Below are 18785 nucleotides of genomic sequence, written 5' to 3' on the forward strand. Positions count from 1 at the left end.
ATTGTGTTGCCACTGTGGAAAGCATATTTCAAAATTGCTATTTTTTGCTTTGTTATGCTGATGTGATTAATTTATAAATGACTTCCGTTTAGTGTGGGAAGAGTATCATAAAATTGAAATGCAGAATGAGGTGTACTTTAAAATGTATACTTCCTACTAAAGACTTTGTCTTCATGGTAAAAGCAAATTACATTTTACTACATTAAAGGTGCTCTATAAATGCAATTTGTTATTTTTGGGGTCTAAAATAATCTCAGGCCACTACTAACTTTTTCAGGTGCTCTGTGAAGCCAGCTAAACCAGGTGTTAAGCTCCATACTTACGGGGCAGAATTTTCCCCTGTCGGGAGGGAAGTTTAAGAGCAGGCGCATGGAGGCGCTCCTCCAATCGGCACCCCCAATCGGTGGCGCACCACCAATTTACGTGGGTGGGCCAATTAAGGCCTGCCCAGCGTGATATCCACACGGAAGCGCTATGTGCTCCCTGTGCGGGCGGGGGGATTCCCTGAGCTGAGAATGCGCTCTTTCGCACATGCACACAAAAGAGTACACTCATCTCCCTGAGGCTAAGTGCTGCCTCAGGGAGATCGGTGCCAAATTTTAAAATGTGAAAAATAAAGAAAAAAACTTCCCTGACATCCCCTCATGTGACACTGTCACATGAGTTGGGACATGTCCATCACTTTCAAATACAGCTTAATTACATTTTTTAAAACCTACATGAAACCTCATCCTGCCTGTGGATGAAGTTTCATGCATTTTCTAATGCATGCCAGGGCTCCTGGCCTGCCCGCCAACCTTAAGGTTGGACGGGCAGGTCCATTAATTACTTTAATAACTCTGTCAATGGCCTCAATTGGCCATTAACAAGTCAGCGGGTGCACAGCTGATTCTGCTGGAGCGGGGTGACGTCAGGAGTTCTGCCCAACACTATCCCGCGTCATTTTACACATCAGCGAGGGGGCCCCACCCCCTGCTCACTGACTGGGAAATCCTGGCCATGGTGATAGAGGGCCAGGCACATGCTTTTAGGACCCCTCTAGGAAATTGCTATGTGATGAGTGAAGCAGTTGCCTGTCCTGCTTTGCTCAGCATTCACCAAAATGTTGCTGTGGAGACAGTTAGAAGCAGGAGTGCTCCCTCAACTCCAAAGTCCTTACAGAGCAGCTCCACCCCCTCACCCTCCCTGCCTTCTAACACCCCCTCCCCCAATCCACCCCGCCATCCCCTGTCACCGCAGGGGCATCCCTTCAAGTTGTTGCTGGTGAAATATGTCATCCAACATTTGTTGGATTCAAATATGCAAGCTGCCTGTAGAGGCAGACAGGCACCAACAACACATGCTAATAATGTTAATAAGGCCTGAGGCTCAATTTTGGGCTGTTGCTGTTTGGAGTGAGAGCATGTGGTTTTGTGCACAAGAATGGGCCAAAATCAATTTCTACCCCATGTGATTCATTATGATGTTAAATGGTAGTGATGCAGTTATGTATTCTGACCTTTTTCACCATATGCAGTCTATATTTTTAAATAAATTTCAGTATTATTTCTGTTTATTATTTCAGTTGCTGTCATACCATGCAACGTGCTCAAAAGTAGAGGTCGATCGACTGAAGGTAAACTGCTCCAATATGAATCCAATGAAGTACAATTAGCACAGTTCCAATTGTAGTACCATTTGGCAGGCAGCTCTAAAATCCTGGAAAACACAAACCTCTGAAATAAAATCTTTCTTTATAGAGATACTCAATCAATACATTGGTGCACGCTATTGGAGTTTTTTTTACTCAACTGTGCTGAACTCTTGTTTAATAATAGATTGTCTTGGGAGTTTCATTCACAAGATGTTTTATATATCAACATGCGTGACTGGGTTTATAAATTTGTAAACAGGTTGTTGATTATAAATCTAGAAGCGAGTGATTAAATGTAATGCATTCGCCTGCTGACTCTCTGCTGCCACATGAAAAATACTGAATACAAAAGAGTGGTCAGTGCAGATTATTTATTAAAGTAATAAAATCTGCTCACAGTGAAAAAAAGCAAATGGATGAATTTAAGGCCTGCTCTCCCCTATTACACAAAGAATTACTGCATATTACCTTCCTTGTGCATGCTGTTGCTATAATGTCAATTTTATGCTCTATAGTAAAATGTTAAGTATTGTAGGAAATAAATTACTATAATTACAATACTTATAAGTTATTGCAATTATTTTATCTATAGGTATTTCCCACAAACAAGTTGTATATATTAGATACAAATGTTTAGTTATTGCCAATGTCATTTGTGTGGAATATATAAGTGCAGGAATTGAATGATGTCTTTTAATGATGCCATCAATTATGTTGGTAGTATTATAGACACTATATTATGCACCCTTTCTATGGCTACAATTACCCCCTCGCACCAGACACTTTTATAACACTGTTTCTTGGGATCATTTTCACAATGCTTGGCATAATAAAGAGTTGTAAGATGCTGGGCAGTTTCGTATGTATTCTCTATTTGTCATTTCAGCCATATTCAAATATATGTATGAGGGATCCTCCGACTTTGCATTCCCAGCAGGAAGTCCTTCCCAATGGGGAACAAGAAATTTGTGGTTATTGAGTTTGTATTTCTAATAGTGCTTCCAGTGGAAGATGCCAGGAGCACAAATCAGAAAATTATTCCCCATTCCACTTGTACATACTGTATTTCATCGATTAAAATGTCCCCCAACTTTTCCTATCTGCATCCTTCCCTTCTATGGTTAGGTCACTTGGTCAGGGGCTAGGGTGAGCTAACCTTACAGATGCTGTTCACAGACTAATACTGGAAAATAAAAACAATTGAGTGATATTACCCATTCTTACCCACACAGATTTTCTTTCCCTTTTGGAGATACAAGCTGCATTGGACTAAGATCTTCTTGTCAGGTGTGCAATAGTTTGCCATTATAATACAGGATGGCCAGACCCGGTTATGTAAGCTTATGGGCTTTCTACTTTATATTGCGAATATGCTGTTCAAGGTGTAGGAGTTCCTGCAGGGAGCATCCACTTGCTAGGTATTGGATTCAAACCCAGCCCAGATTGATAGGTATGAAGATAATTTTGACTTTGGATCAAAGTGTAAAGTGGGTGAAATTCAATATCGAATCATCTGAATCATGTATATCTCTCCCCCTTTTCATCCATTCAGCTCAATAAAATTGAACATTGGGGGAGAGGGCCCGCAGTGGTGGGGGAGTGAAAGTGGTGGATTGGAGCCCCTCTCCCAAAGATGGGCAGGAGAATGTCGGTGGGGGAGGAGCTAATTTTTAAAAAAGATGGGCAACTCGCTCAATCCATTGCAAACGTGTCTATTTCCAGTTTATCCTCAGCAGGTTTGGGGTCAGATTAATAACTGTGGTGCCCCTGCAACCTTTCTGCCCTGCGATCACTCTCCATCCACAAACTCTCTTCCCGGTGATCGCTACCCCAGTGATCTCTCTCCCCCCACGATCTCTCTTACCTGTGATCTCTCTCATCTGCGATCATTCTTCCCAGCGATTTCTTTCCTTCCAATGTCTATATCCCATCATCCGTCTTCGCCCGCGATCTCTTTTCCCCGAGCTCTCTTCCCAATCTCTCTCCTCAGCAATTTTGCTCTCCATAGTCTCTCTTCCTAGTGATCTCCCTACTCTGTGATCTCCTGTTTAGCACAGAATCTCATTCACCCCATGATCTCTCTCCTCATGATCTGTACCCCTGTGATTTCTCTCCTTGTAACCTCTGTTTCTTATGATCATTCCTGCCTGCAGTCTCTCTTCCCTGTGACCTTTCTCCACCAGGATCCCTTTCCCTCACAATCTTTCCCCCCCCCCCGCCCCATCTCTCTTCCCACTCAATCTCTCTTTCCTCTGCAATCTCTCTTCCCCATGATCACTCTTCCCTGTGATCTCTCTCTTTCTGTGATTTCTCTCCCTGTTATCTTTCTTCCTCCAGTGATCTCTTTTCCCTCCTGCAAACTCTCTTTCCCCACAATATCGCTTTGTCCCTGCAATCTTTCTTTCCTGTGATATATCTTTCTGGGTGCTCTCTTCCCTCTGCTCTTTCTTCCCTTGTGATCCCTCTTCCTCCCTGCAGTGTCAATATCTCCCTGCATGTTGACCCCACCCTACAATCTGAAGCTGATGTGCTCCCTCCCAGCCAACCAGTAGATATCGAGCCCAGGGTGCACAGATGAAGTATAGGTTCTTAATATTCTACCCCGTCAAAATACATCACTCCCAACGTCAGTAGAGCACCACTTGTGAACAGTGTGACAGTTTCCATGCCAACTATCCTGTGTAATCAGTAAGTGAGTTTCTCAGTTCTGACTGGGTTTGAACATAGATCCTAGGAATGAGAGGCCAATTTGTAACTTACTGCAGCATTAAAGGCCTCCACACCCCTTATAAAATAATAAAATAAATACTTCCATTGTTAAATTAAACATGTCAATGAAACTCCCACTCTGTTTTGTAATTTAAGCGATGAGGTGAACTCTATTGCATTCTGTTCATAATCATATTGCCTTTCTAAAACATTCAGCTTAAACACATTATTAATCCATCACTATTCATTACTAGAATTTCCTGAAGCACTTTTAATTGGTTAATGCTTCTGCTGTCTTATTACTGATGTAAATTAACTCTATCCATTACACTCATACAGGAACCATACTAAATAGATGAATAAAAATGTGATCATCATTTATGAAAAGTCAATCAAACTTTCCATCTGTTTTTCATGTGATAAAATAAACAAATATTAATGAAAAAAATTGCTTAATGCAACGCTATACCCTGATATGAACTCAGAGGAGCTTTGGGATTGGGAGGTATCCATTATCATCTGGGAAATTCGGAAGTAAGATCAGCGATGATCAGCCTGTGGTATTTTAATCCAGACTCCTCATTATTATTTTATTTCTGGGTTCAGCAGCGATTGTGCAGCAGTGAGCATAATGAAAGCCCTAATGACACTCTCAACTCCAGTATTTCAAAGGCCAGTACAAAGATGAAATTTAGAGGGGTTAGAAGTTGGAAGAACTTTGAAAATGAATTCACAATGATCAAAGGTTGTGCCATGATTGACTGATGACTCCCTTTATATACTGCTGGAGAAAACTGAGCCATAGAATGCTACCGTACCACAACAATGGGAGGAAGAAACCTGCCATTAACACAAAGAAGGCACTGCAGGAGATGGCCCAGGAGTTCAGCAGGAGAAGTATTTTGCAACATTCTTGAAATGATTTAATGTTCTAACCAGGCTAGGAAAAGTGAGTAAAGTTGCACATTCACCTACATTGTGCTGTGCGTATGAAGCCCCCCCGCCACACCCCTCCCAACTCAACTCCTTCACTGCACTCTACTTTGTCAAGTCTACTCCATTAGATCACTTCTCAGAGCCAATCAGCTTGCTAGCACACCCATTGTTCTCCTTCTGTGCACTCCCTCACAGCCCCATCTATCCATCCACCACTGTCACTCACCTTCATCCTTATACTTGATGCCACTTCCTAATAGTCACCCTCACTAAATGTATTGCATCCATCAGCCATATCATGTCATTACACACACTTTTAGGTCTGTTTCTCTTCCCATTGTGGATGAAGAGAGCATGTGCAAACTGCAAGAATGAAGGAGTGAGTGTCCACACATCTCACAGTCGGTAACTTCAGAGCAGGAAATATTTGAGAATAGTGGCATCTTGGTGTCCCTGGCCATCGGAAGTGGGGAGATGAAACCCCGCAGCTACCAGGAAACAGAATGAAATATAATGCACATACATGTCATATGGCATTCAATCATGTTGACTTGATTTCAGCAGTGAGTCAAATTTGATCATCTTCATAATGATATTTGCAACATTCTGACCTTGCCAGTACTAATTCATATCTTTTCTGTTCACCCCGCAAACAGCAGTCAATGAACATTGTGGGTGACAAATCCTCAGAGGAGCTAATTCCTTCTGAGGGTGCACAGGATTCATAGAGGGTGATTAGACAGATAGCTGGGTTTTCACTTGGTGACTCATGCTTCACAAATGAGCAAGAGGAGATAGTGGTGGCCAAGACCGCTGTGAAGAGTCTGCATTGCAGGCCTCTCCAGACTGCACTCTGCTGAACACAAGTGGTGTACCCCGGGGCCATCGACAAAAAGGAGAACCATTGAGGAGCATTAGAGAATGTGCAATGTTCTGACAAGCCGCTGACCACAATTGCAGAGGGGATGGAGGAGTACTGTTCAAATATGAGTGGGTTGATGGCCCGCTCCCATGCATCATTTGCAGCAATCAAGTGACTCCATGACGAATTAACCATGGCCATGCCAAACCTGGTGCCAAAATAATTGGTGCCTTGAATAGGATAACGGTGTATCTCAGCCTTGACTTTACAGTGCCACACTGATCTGCAACAAGTTGCCCTCTGCAGTTTTGTAGCAGTGAAGTGTGGCTGGCCAATTAGGAGGGATGATAGAGAAAGGGGACATTAAAAGAACATAAAAACATAAGAAAAAGGAACAAGAGTTGAGAGTTTGGCCCGTTGAGCCTGCTCTGCCATTCAGTAATATCATGGCTGATCTTCTACATTAACTTCACTTTACTGCATTATCCTCTTGATCCTGCTTGATTCCCTTTGTGGACAAAAAAGCACCAGTTGCAGCTTTGAATATACTGAGTTACTGAACATCCACAGTCCACTGTGGTAGAGAATTACAAAGATTCACAATCCTCTGATGACTGACCCCTTTTCTTAAGGCTATGATTCCTATTTCTAGACCTTCCAGCCAGGGGAAACAACCTGTCAGGAAAAAGAGTAATGCTTTGTAGTTCAGCAAGTGTATAAACATGGGTGATTGAGAACACATGTGGGTCCATAACTTCTGAGCTCCCCAGTGTTGGATTTGGGGGGACACCCCAAAGAAGCGCTGGGGAATCCCTCTCGGAAGTTCCCAGGTAAGAATTTGCACAGCAATTTCCCAGAAGTGCACACTTCCTCTGGACAATTGCGCTATGCTGGGAACCATTGGAAAATGTGGTTTAAATCGCAAACTTTGGATGGTTCCGCCAGATTTATACCAATAGTTACTCAGAAAAAGTTAGAAGAATTAATACCTCTAATGTGACCACCGCCACAGCGACACCCCTCCCATCCCCCACAGACCTCCCCCCACCACCACCGACCCTCACTACCTGACCCACCCAACCCCCACCATTCCAAAACTGCCCCCCCCTTACCCGACCTCTACCACCTCCCAACCCCTGATCACTGACAACTCCCAACCCCCCGACCTCTGAACCCCCACCCCCAACCCCCAAAATCTCACCCCCTGACCTCCGCCACCCCACACCCCCTGGGCCTCTGATCCGCCATCCCCCCGACCTCCGCCACCCCCCACCCCCCACCCACACTGACCTCTGACCGCCCCCCCCCCGGACCTTGGACCACTCCCCATGCTCCTCCGACACCCCCATCACCCCCAGCCCCCAGATCTCTGACTGACCATCACCCCTGACCTCGAAATCCCCCCTATCCCTCTCTAGACCTTGGACCCCTGCCCACCCACCCCCAAGACCTCGGATCCCCAGGCCTCTGACCCACCCCTCCAGCTCCCCCAGACCTCCAACTTCCCTCCAGTTGCCCGGACCTTGGACCCCCAACACCCCAATGCCCACAGACTTCCTACTCTCCTCACCCACCCTGACCTATTACCAACCTTCTGCTCCGCCTGACCTTGGACCCCCTCCAAGACCCTTGCCCTGACCTCAAACCTCCCCCACGACCCCAGACCTCTCACCCCCACCCACCCGTGCAGACCTACAAACGCCCTGCCCCTCTGGACCTCTGAACCCCACCCCCACCCTACCCCAGACCTCCAACAGCCTCCCTCCCCTCCGGACATCCGACAACGCCCATCCCCCTCGGATCTCAAACCCCCAGACCTCCAATTCCCCCCACCTCCTCCACACCCCCGGACATCGGAACCCCCCCCCCAACTCCCCACAGACTTATCCCCCCTGCCCCCGCCACTCCCTATGGACCTCTGACCCCTCCACCACACTCCAAGGACTTACGGATCCAGCACCCCCCACCAGACCTCTGACCCACCCCTGCCACCTCCCAGACCACCCCTGGACAACCCATGCCACAAATCCATTTATCTTAGATATTTATCTTCTCCCTGGCCCGTCAGTTTCCCTGGGCCTTTAAACTTACCTGCTTTATGGCAGCAAGTGCTGTAAAAAAGGTGGCACGGCCTCCTTCAGCCTGCCTGAGCTGCACTTTGCCAAGGCCTGCGAGGAGTCTTTTGATGCAGGCCCCAAGCAGCTCTGGTGAATGGAAGGCTCAGTGTAATTTTCAAGACCAGGTAGACACTGGGCTGATGGGTGAACAAGAATTGGGGCGAGATAAGATACAGGCAGCAGAGTTTGGGATGAACACTAGTTTATCTAGGGTGACCAATCAGGAGTGAATTAGAATAGTCAGATCTATAGGTAAGAAGATCTACACGTTGGATGTGGCATTAAATTTAAAAGTCAGTTGAAACATTATTCTAAATGAGTGATCAGTGTGAGTTGATAGGCAATCTACCTTGAGACGGTTGGTGGGGTGTGTACTTAAAGAATTGGATGTGCTCATATTTTTGTAAACATCAACATCCAACCCATACCCACATGTTCCTCCAGGTTAAAATCCACACACCAGCCACCATTACCACCACAGGATCTTCTGGATAATAATTATAATTGACTAGATCAATAGCTTATGCTATGTCTAGATGTTTTGACCAGAATGATAAAACAGTGCAAAGCTTTCATGAAATTAAAACTTTGAGAACTTTGAAGTTATAATCCTGATTTAGGTTCCAAATATGTGTGAAAGTTCATGCAAAGCTGCTGCTTTTAATTTTCTCATGTTAACTTCTCCTTTATCTAGTACTTTTCCAATACTCCCACCATATTTCCCAGCCTCCATTAGCTTGTCTTCAAAATGATTTGTGCTTGTGCTTTATGGGTCTTTTGTGCTTTTTAAAATGTTTTTAACATTATCTCTGCGCTGCTGCCTCCATGCACTTCCTGATTCAGCTTATAAAATGATCAACCTGGATCAGAATTGACTTCACCATAAGTCATTGCTAAGGTAATATGATCAGATAGCAGCAGATAGACTGCCATTCCTTCACAGTTACTGGACCAAAATCCTGGAACCCCTTTCCTAACTACTGTGGATGTATCTACACCACATGAACTGCAGAGGTTCAAGAAGGCAGCTCACTACCACCTTCTCAAGGGCAATTAGGGATGGGCATTAAATGCTGGCCCAGCCAGCGACACCTACATCCCATGAAAGAATAAATATTTTTTAAAAAATAGGCCCAGAAACTGGGTTACGTTTTCAAACACAGCACATGTAGCCTCCTAATTCCCCAAAATGGCAGGCATGAAGTGTTCTTCCCACTTGGGTAAAGACAAAAAAGAGACTTCCTTTATCCACGCCTGAAACAGTGTTAGAAAATAAGAGGCCTGGCACTTGCTCAAAGTCCCCGCCGCTACATTGCCCTGCCCTGAGGTAGCAAGTGCCATCACTGATTGTGCTTGGGCAACCCAACCCTACAGATTGCCTACAGAAAAGAGAAAGTTAATTACCTGAAAACCACCCTCCTGATCACCCTGTGCTCATTCGCACCTCTCTACCTACCTCCCCCCGACCCCCCCATGCACAAGTCCTGAGACCCCTGTCTGCCAGGCCCTGGACCTGACATCTGATCTCACTCCCACACACCCCCCCAAAATCAAGATCATTAACTTCCAGGGCCCTGCCGATGATCATCCTATTCCCCTAGAACCCTATGATCACCCCCTAGCCTCTCGCTTAATTCCTCTAAACATCACTGAGACCTATGATAACCCCGATACCCATCCCCCAAGACCCTCACTTCCCCTGAGGCTTGTGATCCTCCCAAGACCTGCAATCCCCTTAGACTCTCATTTCCTCCTGAGACCCTCATGTTCAGCAGAGGCCCGTGGCCCTCCAGAAGTCCTCATTTCCTCCCATAGGCTGCAATGTCCCTAAGTCCCTCATTCCTCCTGAGACCCATGATCCCCAGCTGCTTCCGAGTCCCATGATGCTCCAGAGGCCCACGATTCTCCCTAGACCCTCAGAGCCCCTTTGACTTGCAATCACCCAAAGATCTTCATTTTCTCTTGAGACGCTCATCCCCTCCTCAGGCACATGATCCCTCCAAAGCCCTCATTTTCACCAGAAGCCCATGATCCTCCTGGGGCCTTCATTCTCCCCCAAGGCCTGAGACTCCTGTGAGACCTATGATTCCCTGAGACTTTCATTTTCTCCTGAGACCATTGATGCCCCCTGAGACCCTCATTTTCACCTGAGGCCTACAATCCCCTGAGACTCCAATTTCTCCCCCAGGTACATGATGCCCCCCCGAACTCCTTGCTCCCTCCTGAAATCCTTGCTGCCCACCCGAGACCCTTGGTCCCTGCTCCCAGAAGCCTTTGATAACTGCGCAGAGTAAGTTATGGATGCTCTCGAATTTCTAAGCCATAATATTGTGTTGATGGGTGATATGTTCTGCCGGTTTATACTCAAATATATGCTGCATTACAGGTACTTGCCAGTGGGAGCAAGATTAAATAAGATCATGTCAGCCCATGGAATAACATAAAGTAAAACTTTAAATTTGTCCCTGTTTCCTTATACATACTTTAACTGTTCTGTACTTCTATTCAGGCTGCAAAACTTCCTTCAGTGAGTGAGCTGGGAATCGGGAGTTTTTACTTCAATGATTTTTCCCTTGATATTGATGGAATGATTACAGCTTCATTAAGAATGTTCGTGGAACTGGGAATGGTACAGAAATTCAAAGTAGATTATGAGGTAAGAAAGGAATATACGCAAGATATCCATTCTATACTGCAGTATGTATTTAACATTTTACAGTTTGCTTCCTGGATACTTCAAGCATTCTGCAGCTTTAAATATCCTGCGTTGTGGCCTAGAATACACTTTTTTTGTTTTTCACTTATTAAGAGATGGTGTAGCCATTGCTATATCTTTCTCCTTAAATTATCAGAAACAAGATCCTGATTGGAAGGCTCGATCCAAGGATCAACCATACAATCTAATATGTTATTCGCTCAGCCAACTCCTTAAGGCAGCAGAGATAAGTGGCAGAATAACATTTAACTGCATAATTTCAGAGTATTGCAGAGTCAGCTAGACCTTTCCTGTCTCTCTGTGGAGAATATTTCCTCTGTTTGCAGAATCCCTCTGACAGGCCAAACAAGATTTGGGACATGTCGCTTATGAAATATGGACCACAAAATGCAGCTCCATAGCACTGATAGTTTTGCCGTAACTGTGCCAGTGGAAAATACTCAATGGCTGTGGTTTTCTACCATTGTCTTTCCTGCTGAGCAGCCACCCAGACTCTTAATCTAACCAGTTGCCAGGCAGGAAACAGGGTTTAAAAAATTGATAATGGGGTCCTGCAGCTAAATCCGTCAGGTTCTCTGCATTCCTGGATTTCCAGGTTTCCTATGCTCCATCCCTGCCTCCCACTGAATATTGGAGCCAATGTTTTCCCTTTCGGCTGGAAGAAGCCCATGCAAAATAAAGTCTAACACCGTTAGCTGACCTCCTACTGTGTTTCAAGCATGGAAGGAGACCTAATTAGCATTAATTTGTATTAAAGTGATTAGGTTGGTGTTTAAATGCCTTGTCAACATAGAGAAAGAGCAGATGAGTGGGAGCACATCCACTTCCCTAGCCGTTAAACAAGGTGAGGTGCTGTACTGCCCTATCAATTAAGCACCGAGTCTGTTTCACACCTCCTCTTGGGATTCCTTTCACTTAATTTCTGCCCAGACCCCTTTCTTTCCCCGCCTCCAAGCTTTGCAAATGCTGAAAAATATTTAATGTATTTTGAACTTTCGTAAAGAAAGAAAAATATTTTTCCAAATGTACAGCCATTTATAATGAAGTGGGCACATAACTTTAAATTTGAACTAAGTACTAATTTTCCACATGCCCTTTTAAACTAGTTGCTGGCACATGGACAAAGCTGAGCTGGAAGCCTACATTAACTGTCCGAGTTATTAATTCAAATAATCTGACACTGCAAAATTGCACAGAGTGAGTTCACTGTCTTGCAGACTAGCTTTAAACTGATAGCTTTCCAATATAGATATGCTAGTAACACAAAATCAGGTGTTGTATGGAAGCAAAAGGTAAATACCTAGTATACTGTTTACTAAGCTTTTACTGTTCTGTAAAATGCACTTTCTGAAATTTAACTGCAAATTGTCATTTTGAAATTGCTATTTATAGAAATGTTCCCTGGCTGTTTAACTGTAGCAGAATTCCACTTGGACCCTGTTTTGCAAAAGTAGCATTACTTATCAATCACAACACAAATCTAGATCTGAAGTGTCAAACTGCATTTCATGATGCTGGAGTTCCTGTTAATTACCTATAAATACTGCGTTGGTGTGCCAATGAGTTCCATTCTCATAAAATTGCTCTGAAGTTAGTGGTAAATGATAGAAAGGTAGGAAATGCTATCAGCTCTTTCTTCTTCTCCCAGGGTGATATTTTTTCTGTAACTTGTATCAGATAGATTTCAAGTCATGAAAAAATACAGGCTGAATAAACAGACATTCCTATACCTCAGTAATGAGTTCAAGAGGGACTCTTAAGTCCAGTGCTGTCAGAACTCATTCTCTTCCTATATATGTAGACATAACTTCATCAATGACTTATGTGATTTCTGGTGCATTTCAGATACCTGTGAGGGACATAATTGTTACTATCAAGCTGTCTTTGTTTCTTCATATATCTCATGTTACTGCTGCACTTAGCTCAAGAACATTAGTTCTGATATCTAGTTTTCTAGGCTAGTGGACCAATAAAACAGGTCTAATATAACCTTTACCAAATACCTAACTTTCTCATGTCAACTAACTGGACACATCAATTCTCGTCATAAATGCAACATTGGTATAGCCTCAAATTCAAAGACAGCGATGCTAAGTGCAAATCCAATCCTACTAAATGCATTAGGTACATTTGATCTTTCATTCTGTATGATTCCTTTGGCTGATATCTTGCTGTTTTGCATATCTAATATGCTGCCATTTTCTTCATATTTCAGGTCACTTCACCTTTAGTTGATGTCTCGTGAATCTCTTTGCTTAAAAAATTATGTTAACTTGTTGTTACATTTCCAATCAACTATTGCATGAGTCTTTCTCTGAGTAAGGTGGCAAACCAAACAGCTGATGCTAATGCTTGGCAATGATAGAAGTGATGTACAGATCTTATACAAGCTATTTTTATGATTCTTTTCCATGAGTGAAAATGTGCCAGCCTTGGCTCACCCCTGAGCCAGAAGGTCATAGGTGTAAATTATCTGAAATTATTTAAATCACCATCACATCAAACATGAAAAAACAGGCTGCAGCTATCAGTTAGAATTTTTTAAAAACCCAGCTGCTGAACTGCTTTGATTGACAGGCCATCCAGTGTAACTTAGAAAAGAACTATTGCTGCCTGTTCCTGCAGTTTCACTGGAGTTCATTGTTGACACTTCCCAAGGGCTGCTATTACAACTGAGCTTATTATGAATGCTTGGTTGAGTTTCAAAAGCTACAAAGCACTTATCTCAGTTGAGGGAGGGGCTTAGTTCATATTTTGATTGACAGGTTAAAGAGGCTATTAAAGGATTAGCTGTCTTTGTAGTTGTTGAATGGAATTTTATTTATTTTTGTTAACAGATTGACCACTTGAGGGGTTTTTAAATCTTTGAATGGGTTTCATGAATGGGAGTTTTTTTTCTGTATTAAGTGTGTATGAGCTCTAGTAGATTGTTAGAAGTTTATATTTTAATCTCCACTTGGCTCCCGAGGTGTGCCCAGAGTGGATATTAGTTGAGTGGCAATGGAGCTGGCATGGGGGTGGGTGGGATCTGAGTGAGTATGAGGGGTGAGGGCTAGAGAGCCTAACAGCTTTTAAAACCTTAAGCAGAAAAAGTGCTGACTGACTTGTTCACCACGCAGAATGCGGGTGGGAACGGGTGCCCAGTTTGCAAACCTAGTTCGTGAGGAGTTAAAATAAGACTGGTGGGGTCACTTAGCTGAAGCTAGAAGGAGAATCCCAGGGAAAACTCTCAATGTGGAAAACAGTATCGGAAAAGGACAGAAGTAGAATCCTTGGGAGCTGCGAAACACTTTGGATTGCTTCCAGGAGAAGCTATTATCTACTAAAGAGACCAAGTAGTGTAACAAAATTGGGGTTTTCAGTTGTCGGTAAAAGTACAATGAGGCAAATTCTGTTTTTTTTAATATAAGTTGCCTACGAAAAGAAAATAGTATTTAATAAATAGTGTTTTGTCTTTTGACATTGAGACATTAAAAGTTATTTTGAAATTTGAATTCTTGACATGTAAATCCTTTCAGCTAATAGCTGGAAGTTTGAATTTCTCTTTAAACTGATACTAGTCTCTACAGAGATTGTAACAAAATTGGGGGCCCTTTGCCTGATTTCGAATCTGCAGGCTGAAACATGCAATGGGATTTGCTAAATATTTCACAATGCTTTTCCTGTATTTATTGAGAAATAGAATGGTTCTACCTTTTGTTGAAGTTTTTCTCGAAAGGGAAGACTTGATTTTGAGTGATTTGCAACAGTAAAAACAGTAGCAGAAAAAAACTGGAGATAGAGTTAGATGTAGACACTACAAAAGCAGAAATAATTGAGGTATAGGCTCAACATTTAAAACTTGAAGAGGAAAAGACTTATCCAGATAATGCATAGATTGAATCAGCTAGACTTCAGTTGTAGGTAAAGTAACTTGAACTGTAAAGAGAAAAAGATATGAAAAAACTTGAACTCAATAAAGAGGTAAAAGATAAAGAAAGGGAACTGCAAAGACTTGAGCTTGAATTACAAAGTGGAAAATTAGAAAGGGAAGAAAGAGATAAGGAAATAAACAAAAACAGAAAAACTCAGCAGGTCTGGCAGCATTGGCAGAGAAGAAAAGTGTTGTCATTTCGAGTCCTCATGACCCTTCAACAGAACTAGGTGAATCCAAGGAGAGGGGTGAAATATAAGGTTGGGGGGTGGGGGGGGGGGGGGGGGGGGGGGAGAGAAGTGAAGGGGGGTGGTGTGGTTGTAGGGACAAGCAAGCAGTGATAGGAGCAGATCATCAAAAGATGTCACAGACAAAAGAACAAAAGAACACAGGTGTTGAAGTTGGTGATATTATCTAAACGAATGTGCTAATTAAGAATGGATGGTAGGGCACTCAAGTTATAGCTCTAGTGGGGGTGGGGGAGCATAAAAGAGTTAAAAATGGAAATAGGTGGGAAAAGAAAAATCTATATAAATTATTGGAAAAAACAAAAGGAAGGGGGAAGAAACAGAAAGGGGGTGGGGATGGAGGAGGGAGTTCAAGACCTAAAGTTGTTGAATTCAATATTCAGTCCGGAAGGCTGTAAAGTGCCTAGTCGGAAGATGAGGTGCTGTTCCTCCAGTTTGCATTGGGCTTCACTGGAACAATGCAGCAAGCCAAGGACAGACATGTGGGCAAGAGAGCAGGGTAGAGTGTTAAAATGGCAAGCGACAAGGAGGTTTGGGTCATTCTTGCGGACAGACCGCAGGTGTTCTGCAAAGCGGTCGCCCACTTTACGTTTGGTCTCTCCAATGTAGAGGAGACCACATTGGGAGCAACGAATGCAGTAGACTAAGTTGGGGGAAATGCAAGTGAAATGCTGCTTCACTTGAAAGGAGTGTTTGGGCCTTTGGATGGTGAGGAGAGAGGAAGTAAAGGGGCAGGTGTTGCATCTTTTGCGTGGGCATGGGGTGGTGCCATAGGTGGGGGTTGAGGAGTAGGGAGTGATGGAGGAGTGGACCAGGGTGTCCCGGAGGGAACGATCCCTACGGAATGCTGACGGGGGGGTGAAGGGAAGATGTGTTTGGTGGTGGCATCATGCTGGAATTGGCGGAAATGGCGGAGGATGATCCTTTGAATGCAGAGGCTGGTGGGGTGATAAGTGAGGACAAGGGGGACCCTATCATGTTTCTGGGAGGGAGGAGAAGGCATGAGGGCGGATGCGCGGGAGATGGGCCGGACATGGTTGAGGGCCATAAGGAAGGAAATAAACAGAGAGCTTCAAAGAGAGAAAGAAGCAAGGAACTCTCAATTGGATAAAGAAAGGCTTTGTTTACCTGGGCAGGGAATAACAGGCAAATTGGGCAATGTTTTGAGCTGAACTCTATTTTGCTGGGAATATTTGCCTAGTGAGTAAAGAATTTTTTGAGGCTTTAAAGGGCGACTTATCCGCCAACATCTATGGTAATGTTGCTGTCTTTACAGCAGTGGATAATGAGTCATGCATATTTAAATCATGCCCCTTTGATGCAGATGACAATCGGATTTAAATATAACTGCTGCAGCATGGGTTTCCCAAGGAATGGGAAACTCAATATCGAAATATAGGCAAGAGCTGCTGACTCAAGAAAGTAAGTGCTTTTTATAGCTCTCTCTGCTGGCCATGAGGAGCAGCCTTGCACAAAGAAGCCTTTAGCCTCCCTTTTGCCACTCTAGACATTTTCCCAAGCCCTAATTCACAAACTGACTCACAATTCTGATTGCTAGGGACTGTTCCCAAGGGTCCCTGGATGTGCCTCTTGCTGCTGGTTTTCCCAGCCAGCAGCTGACCAGCCTGGCTGCCAGCTGGAAAATGGAATAATGAAAATAGTAATGAAGTCTTACTGTTAAACTTGGCAGGATCTCCATGCCCCTAGCCTTGCACGGCTCTTTGGCTCCTCTCAGTGCCCCACCCCACCCCCACTCCCACACAATACATATCAGGGCTAGATTACCTGTTCATTTATCTCATAGCTGTTTGTAGAACCTTGCTGTTCATAAATTGGCTGCTGCCTTTCCCTACACTACAACAGTGACTGTACTTCTGAAATACTTCATTGGCTGTGAGCAGCATCATAACATCCTGAGGCTCTGGAAACAGCTATCGAAATTCAAGGACCTTGACTTTAACCCACCTACTCCCTTCGACAGGCAGAGTCTCACAAAGGGTTAAAATGGCAGAATCAACAATCCCTCCTCAACCTGGCACTTTCCCAGTAAATATCTGACCCAACGAATTTCATGCTATGGAGAGGCATCAAGAATATGAATATCTGGAAATCATGGCCCTAAAAAAATTAGCACCCTGATGTTATTCTAGCTGGTGCAGCATCAGAAACATGGAGGTCAGGAGCATTGCTAGGGGAATCCTGGCTGGATTAGGTTGCCAATGTTCATTGTGCCAGCTGTAAAGGAGTTATGATAAAAAAATACATCTGCAACAGTTGTATTTCACTGCTTTATGGATTTTAATTTTATGGTCAAAGTGGTATTTTTTTTTTGGAATTTAACAATATTTCTAAGACATCAGTTGAAATCAGTGACCCCACTGGAGGTTGAACACCAAAGCAATTTATTACTCTATCAGCATCGCAATAAACAGATTTTCTGCTCATTATTACAGTTGCAATTGTTTGTGGTAGTTTGCTGTGCTCAAATGAGTTGTTGCGTTTCCTACATGCCAACTGTGACTACAGTTCAAATGTATTTCACTGGCTGTAAAACACTTTGTGACATCTGGTGGTCATGAAAGGTGCTATATAAATGCATGTCTTTCTTTACTTGATTCTTTTATATTCCTCTGCTGCTTCTTTGCATCCTCCTAACTGCCTACTTTCCAGGTAAACTTTGTATTGTCAACAAACTTGGATACATAACACTCAGTCCCCACATCTAAATCATTAATATAGATTGTAACTAGCTAAGACCCAAGCACCGATCATTGCAGCACACCCATGAGAACATATCATCTGATCCCCATTCAAAGGCAGCGGATGGATTATATGCTGAGGGCTGGCTACCCACATCCCAGCATAAATGCTGAGGCAGGCCTGCCTCTGCTCAGCCAACTCACCCTGCTTGAATTTTTTGGGTGACAGTACTTTAATTAGTATGAGGTAGGGCTTCCATCCACCTTCAGGAGGATGTCCCACCTCATAGAGCAGCTGGCCAATTGGAGTTTGGCAGCCCTGCACACTGGCAATGCCTGCAGGAACAGTGGCCATTACCAAGGAGGTGGTACTCACTGATGGACCCGAACATTGAGGTATATTCGGGATCCTGCTAGGTTGACAGGCCTCTCTGAGGGGTTTGGAGGCATGTTGGACAGGACATTAGTGGAGGGAGGCCGCAGGCTGGATGTGAAGAGACAAAATTGTAGGGAGGGGCCTTTGATTGGCACTTGGGGCTCGGCAAGAAGCACCCAGCTTAACCCTGCATGTTGCTGGCTAGCTAAAAGGGGGCACCCTTTTAGCTGGCCAGTAACATGCAGGGTTAAGCCTTTCAGAGTTAAGCCTTGCCAGCTACCCATTATTGGAACAACATTGGGATGAGGCCCTTAATTGGTCATTAGTTGCCCATTTAAGGATCTCTATTGGGTGACTAGCGGGTGACGCATCCAATGCCTACTCTGCTACTCATAAAATCATAGTGGGTGTGGGAGTGAGCCAACCAGCAGCAGGCATGCTGCCGATGGCATGGCGTTCTAATTTACGGGTCCATACATCTGCTTTCCTATCTGGAGGTAATCTGTAAAATTCCCATTGAGTCTTCACAATAAGGACTGGGTTTTACCAGGAAGAGATTGGGTGGCCAATAATGTG

At 44.0% G+C, this 18785-nt stretch overlaps 1 protein-coding gene across 1 annotated transcript in view; it reads left to right on the forward strand.

Moving 5' to 3' along the window:
- Nucleotides 1–18785, forward strand: part of pde11al (phosphodiesterase 11a, like) — a 310662-nt gene that overhangs the window by 208012 nt on the left and 83865 nt on the right. The window contains exons 10-11 of the mRNA XM_041183991.1: nt 1565–1615; nt 10767–10913. Of these exons, the coding sequence (XP_041039925.1) occupies nt 1565–1615; nt 10767–10913 (198 nt within the window). The remainder of the gene's footprint in view (nt 1–1564; nt 1616–10766; nt 10914–18785) is intronic.

The sequence above is a fragment of the Carcharodon carcharias genome, chromosome 3, assembly GCF_017639515.1.
Source record: "Carcharodon carcharias isolate sCarCar2 chromosome 3, sCarCar2.pri, whole genome shotgun sequence".
In the NCBI taxonomy this organism is placed as follows: Eukaryota; Metazoa; Chordata; class Chondrichthyes; order Lamniformes; family Lamnidae; genus Carcharodon; species Carcharodon carcharias.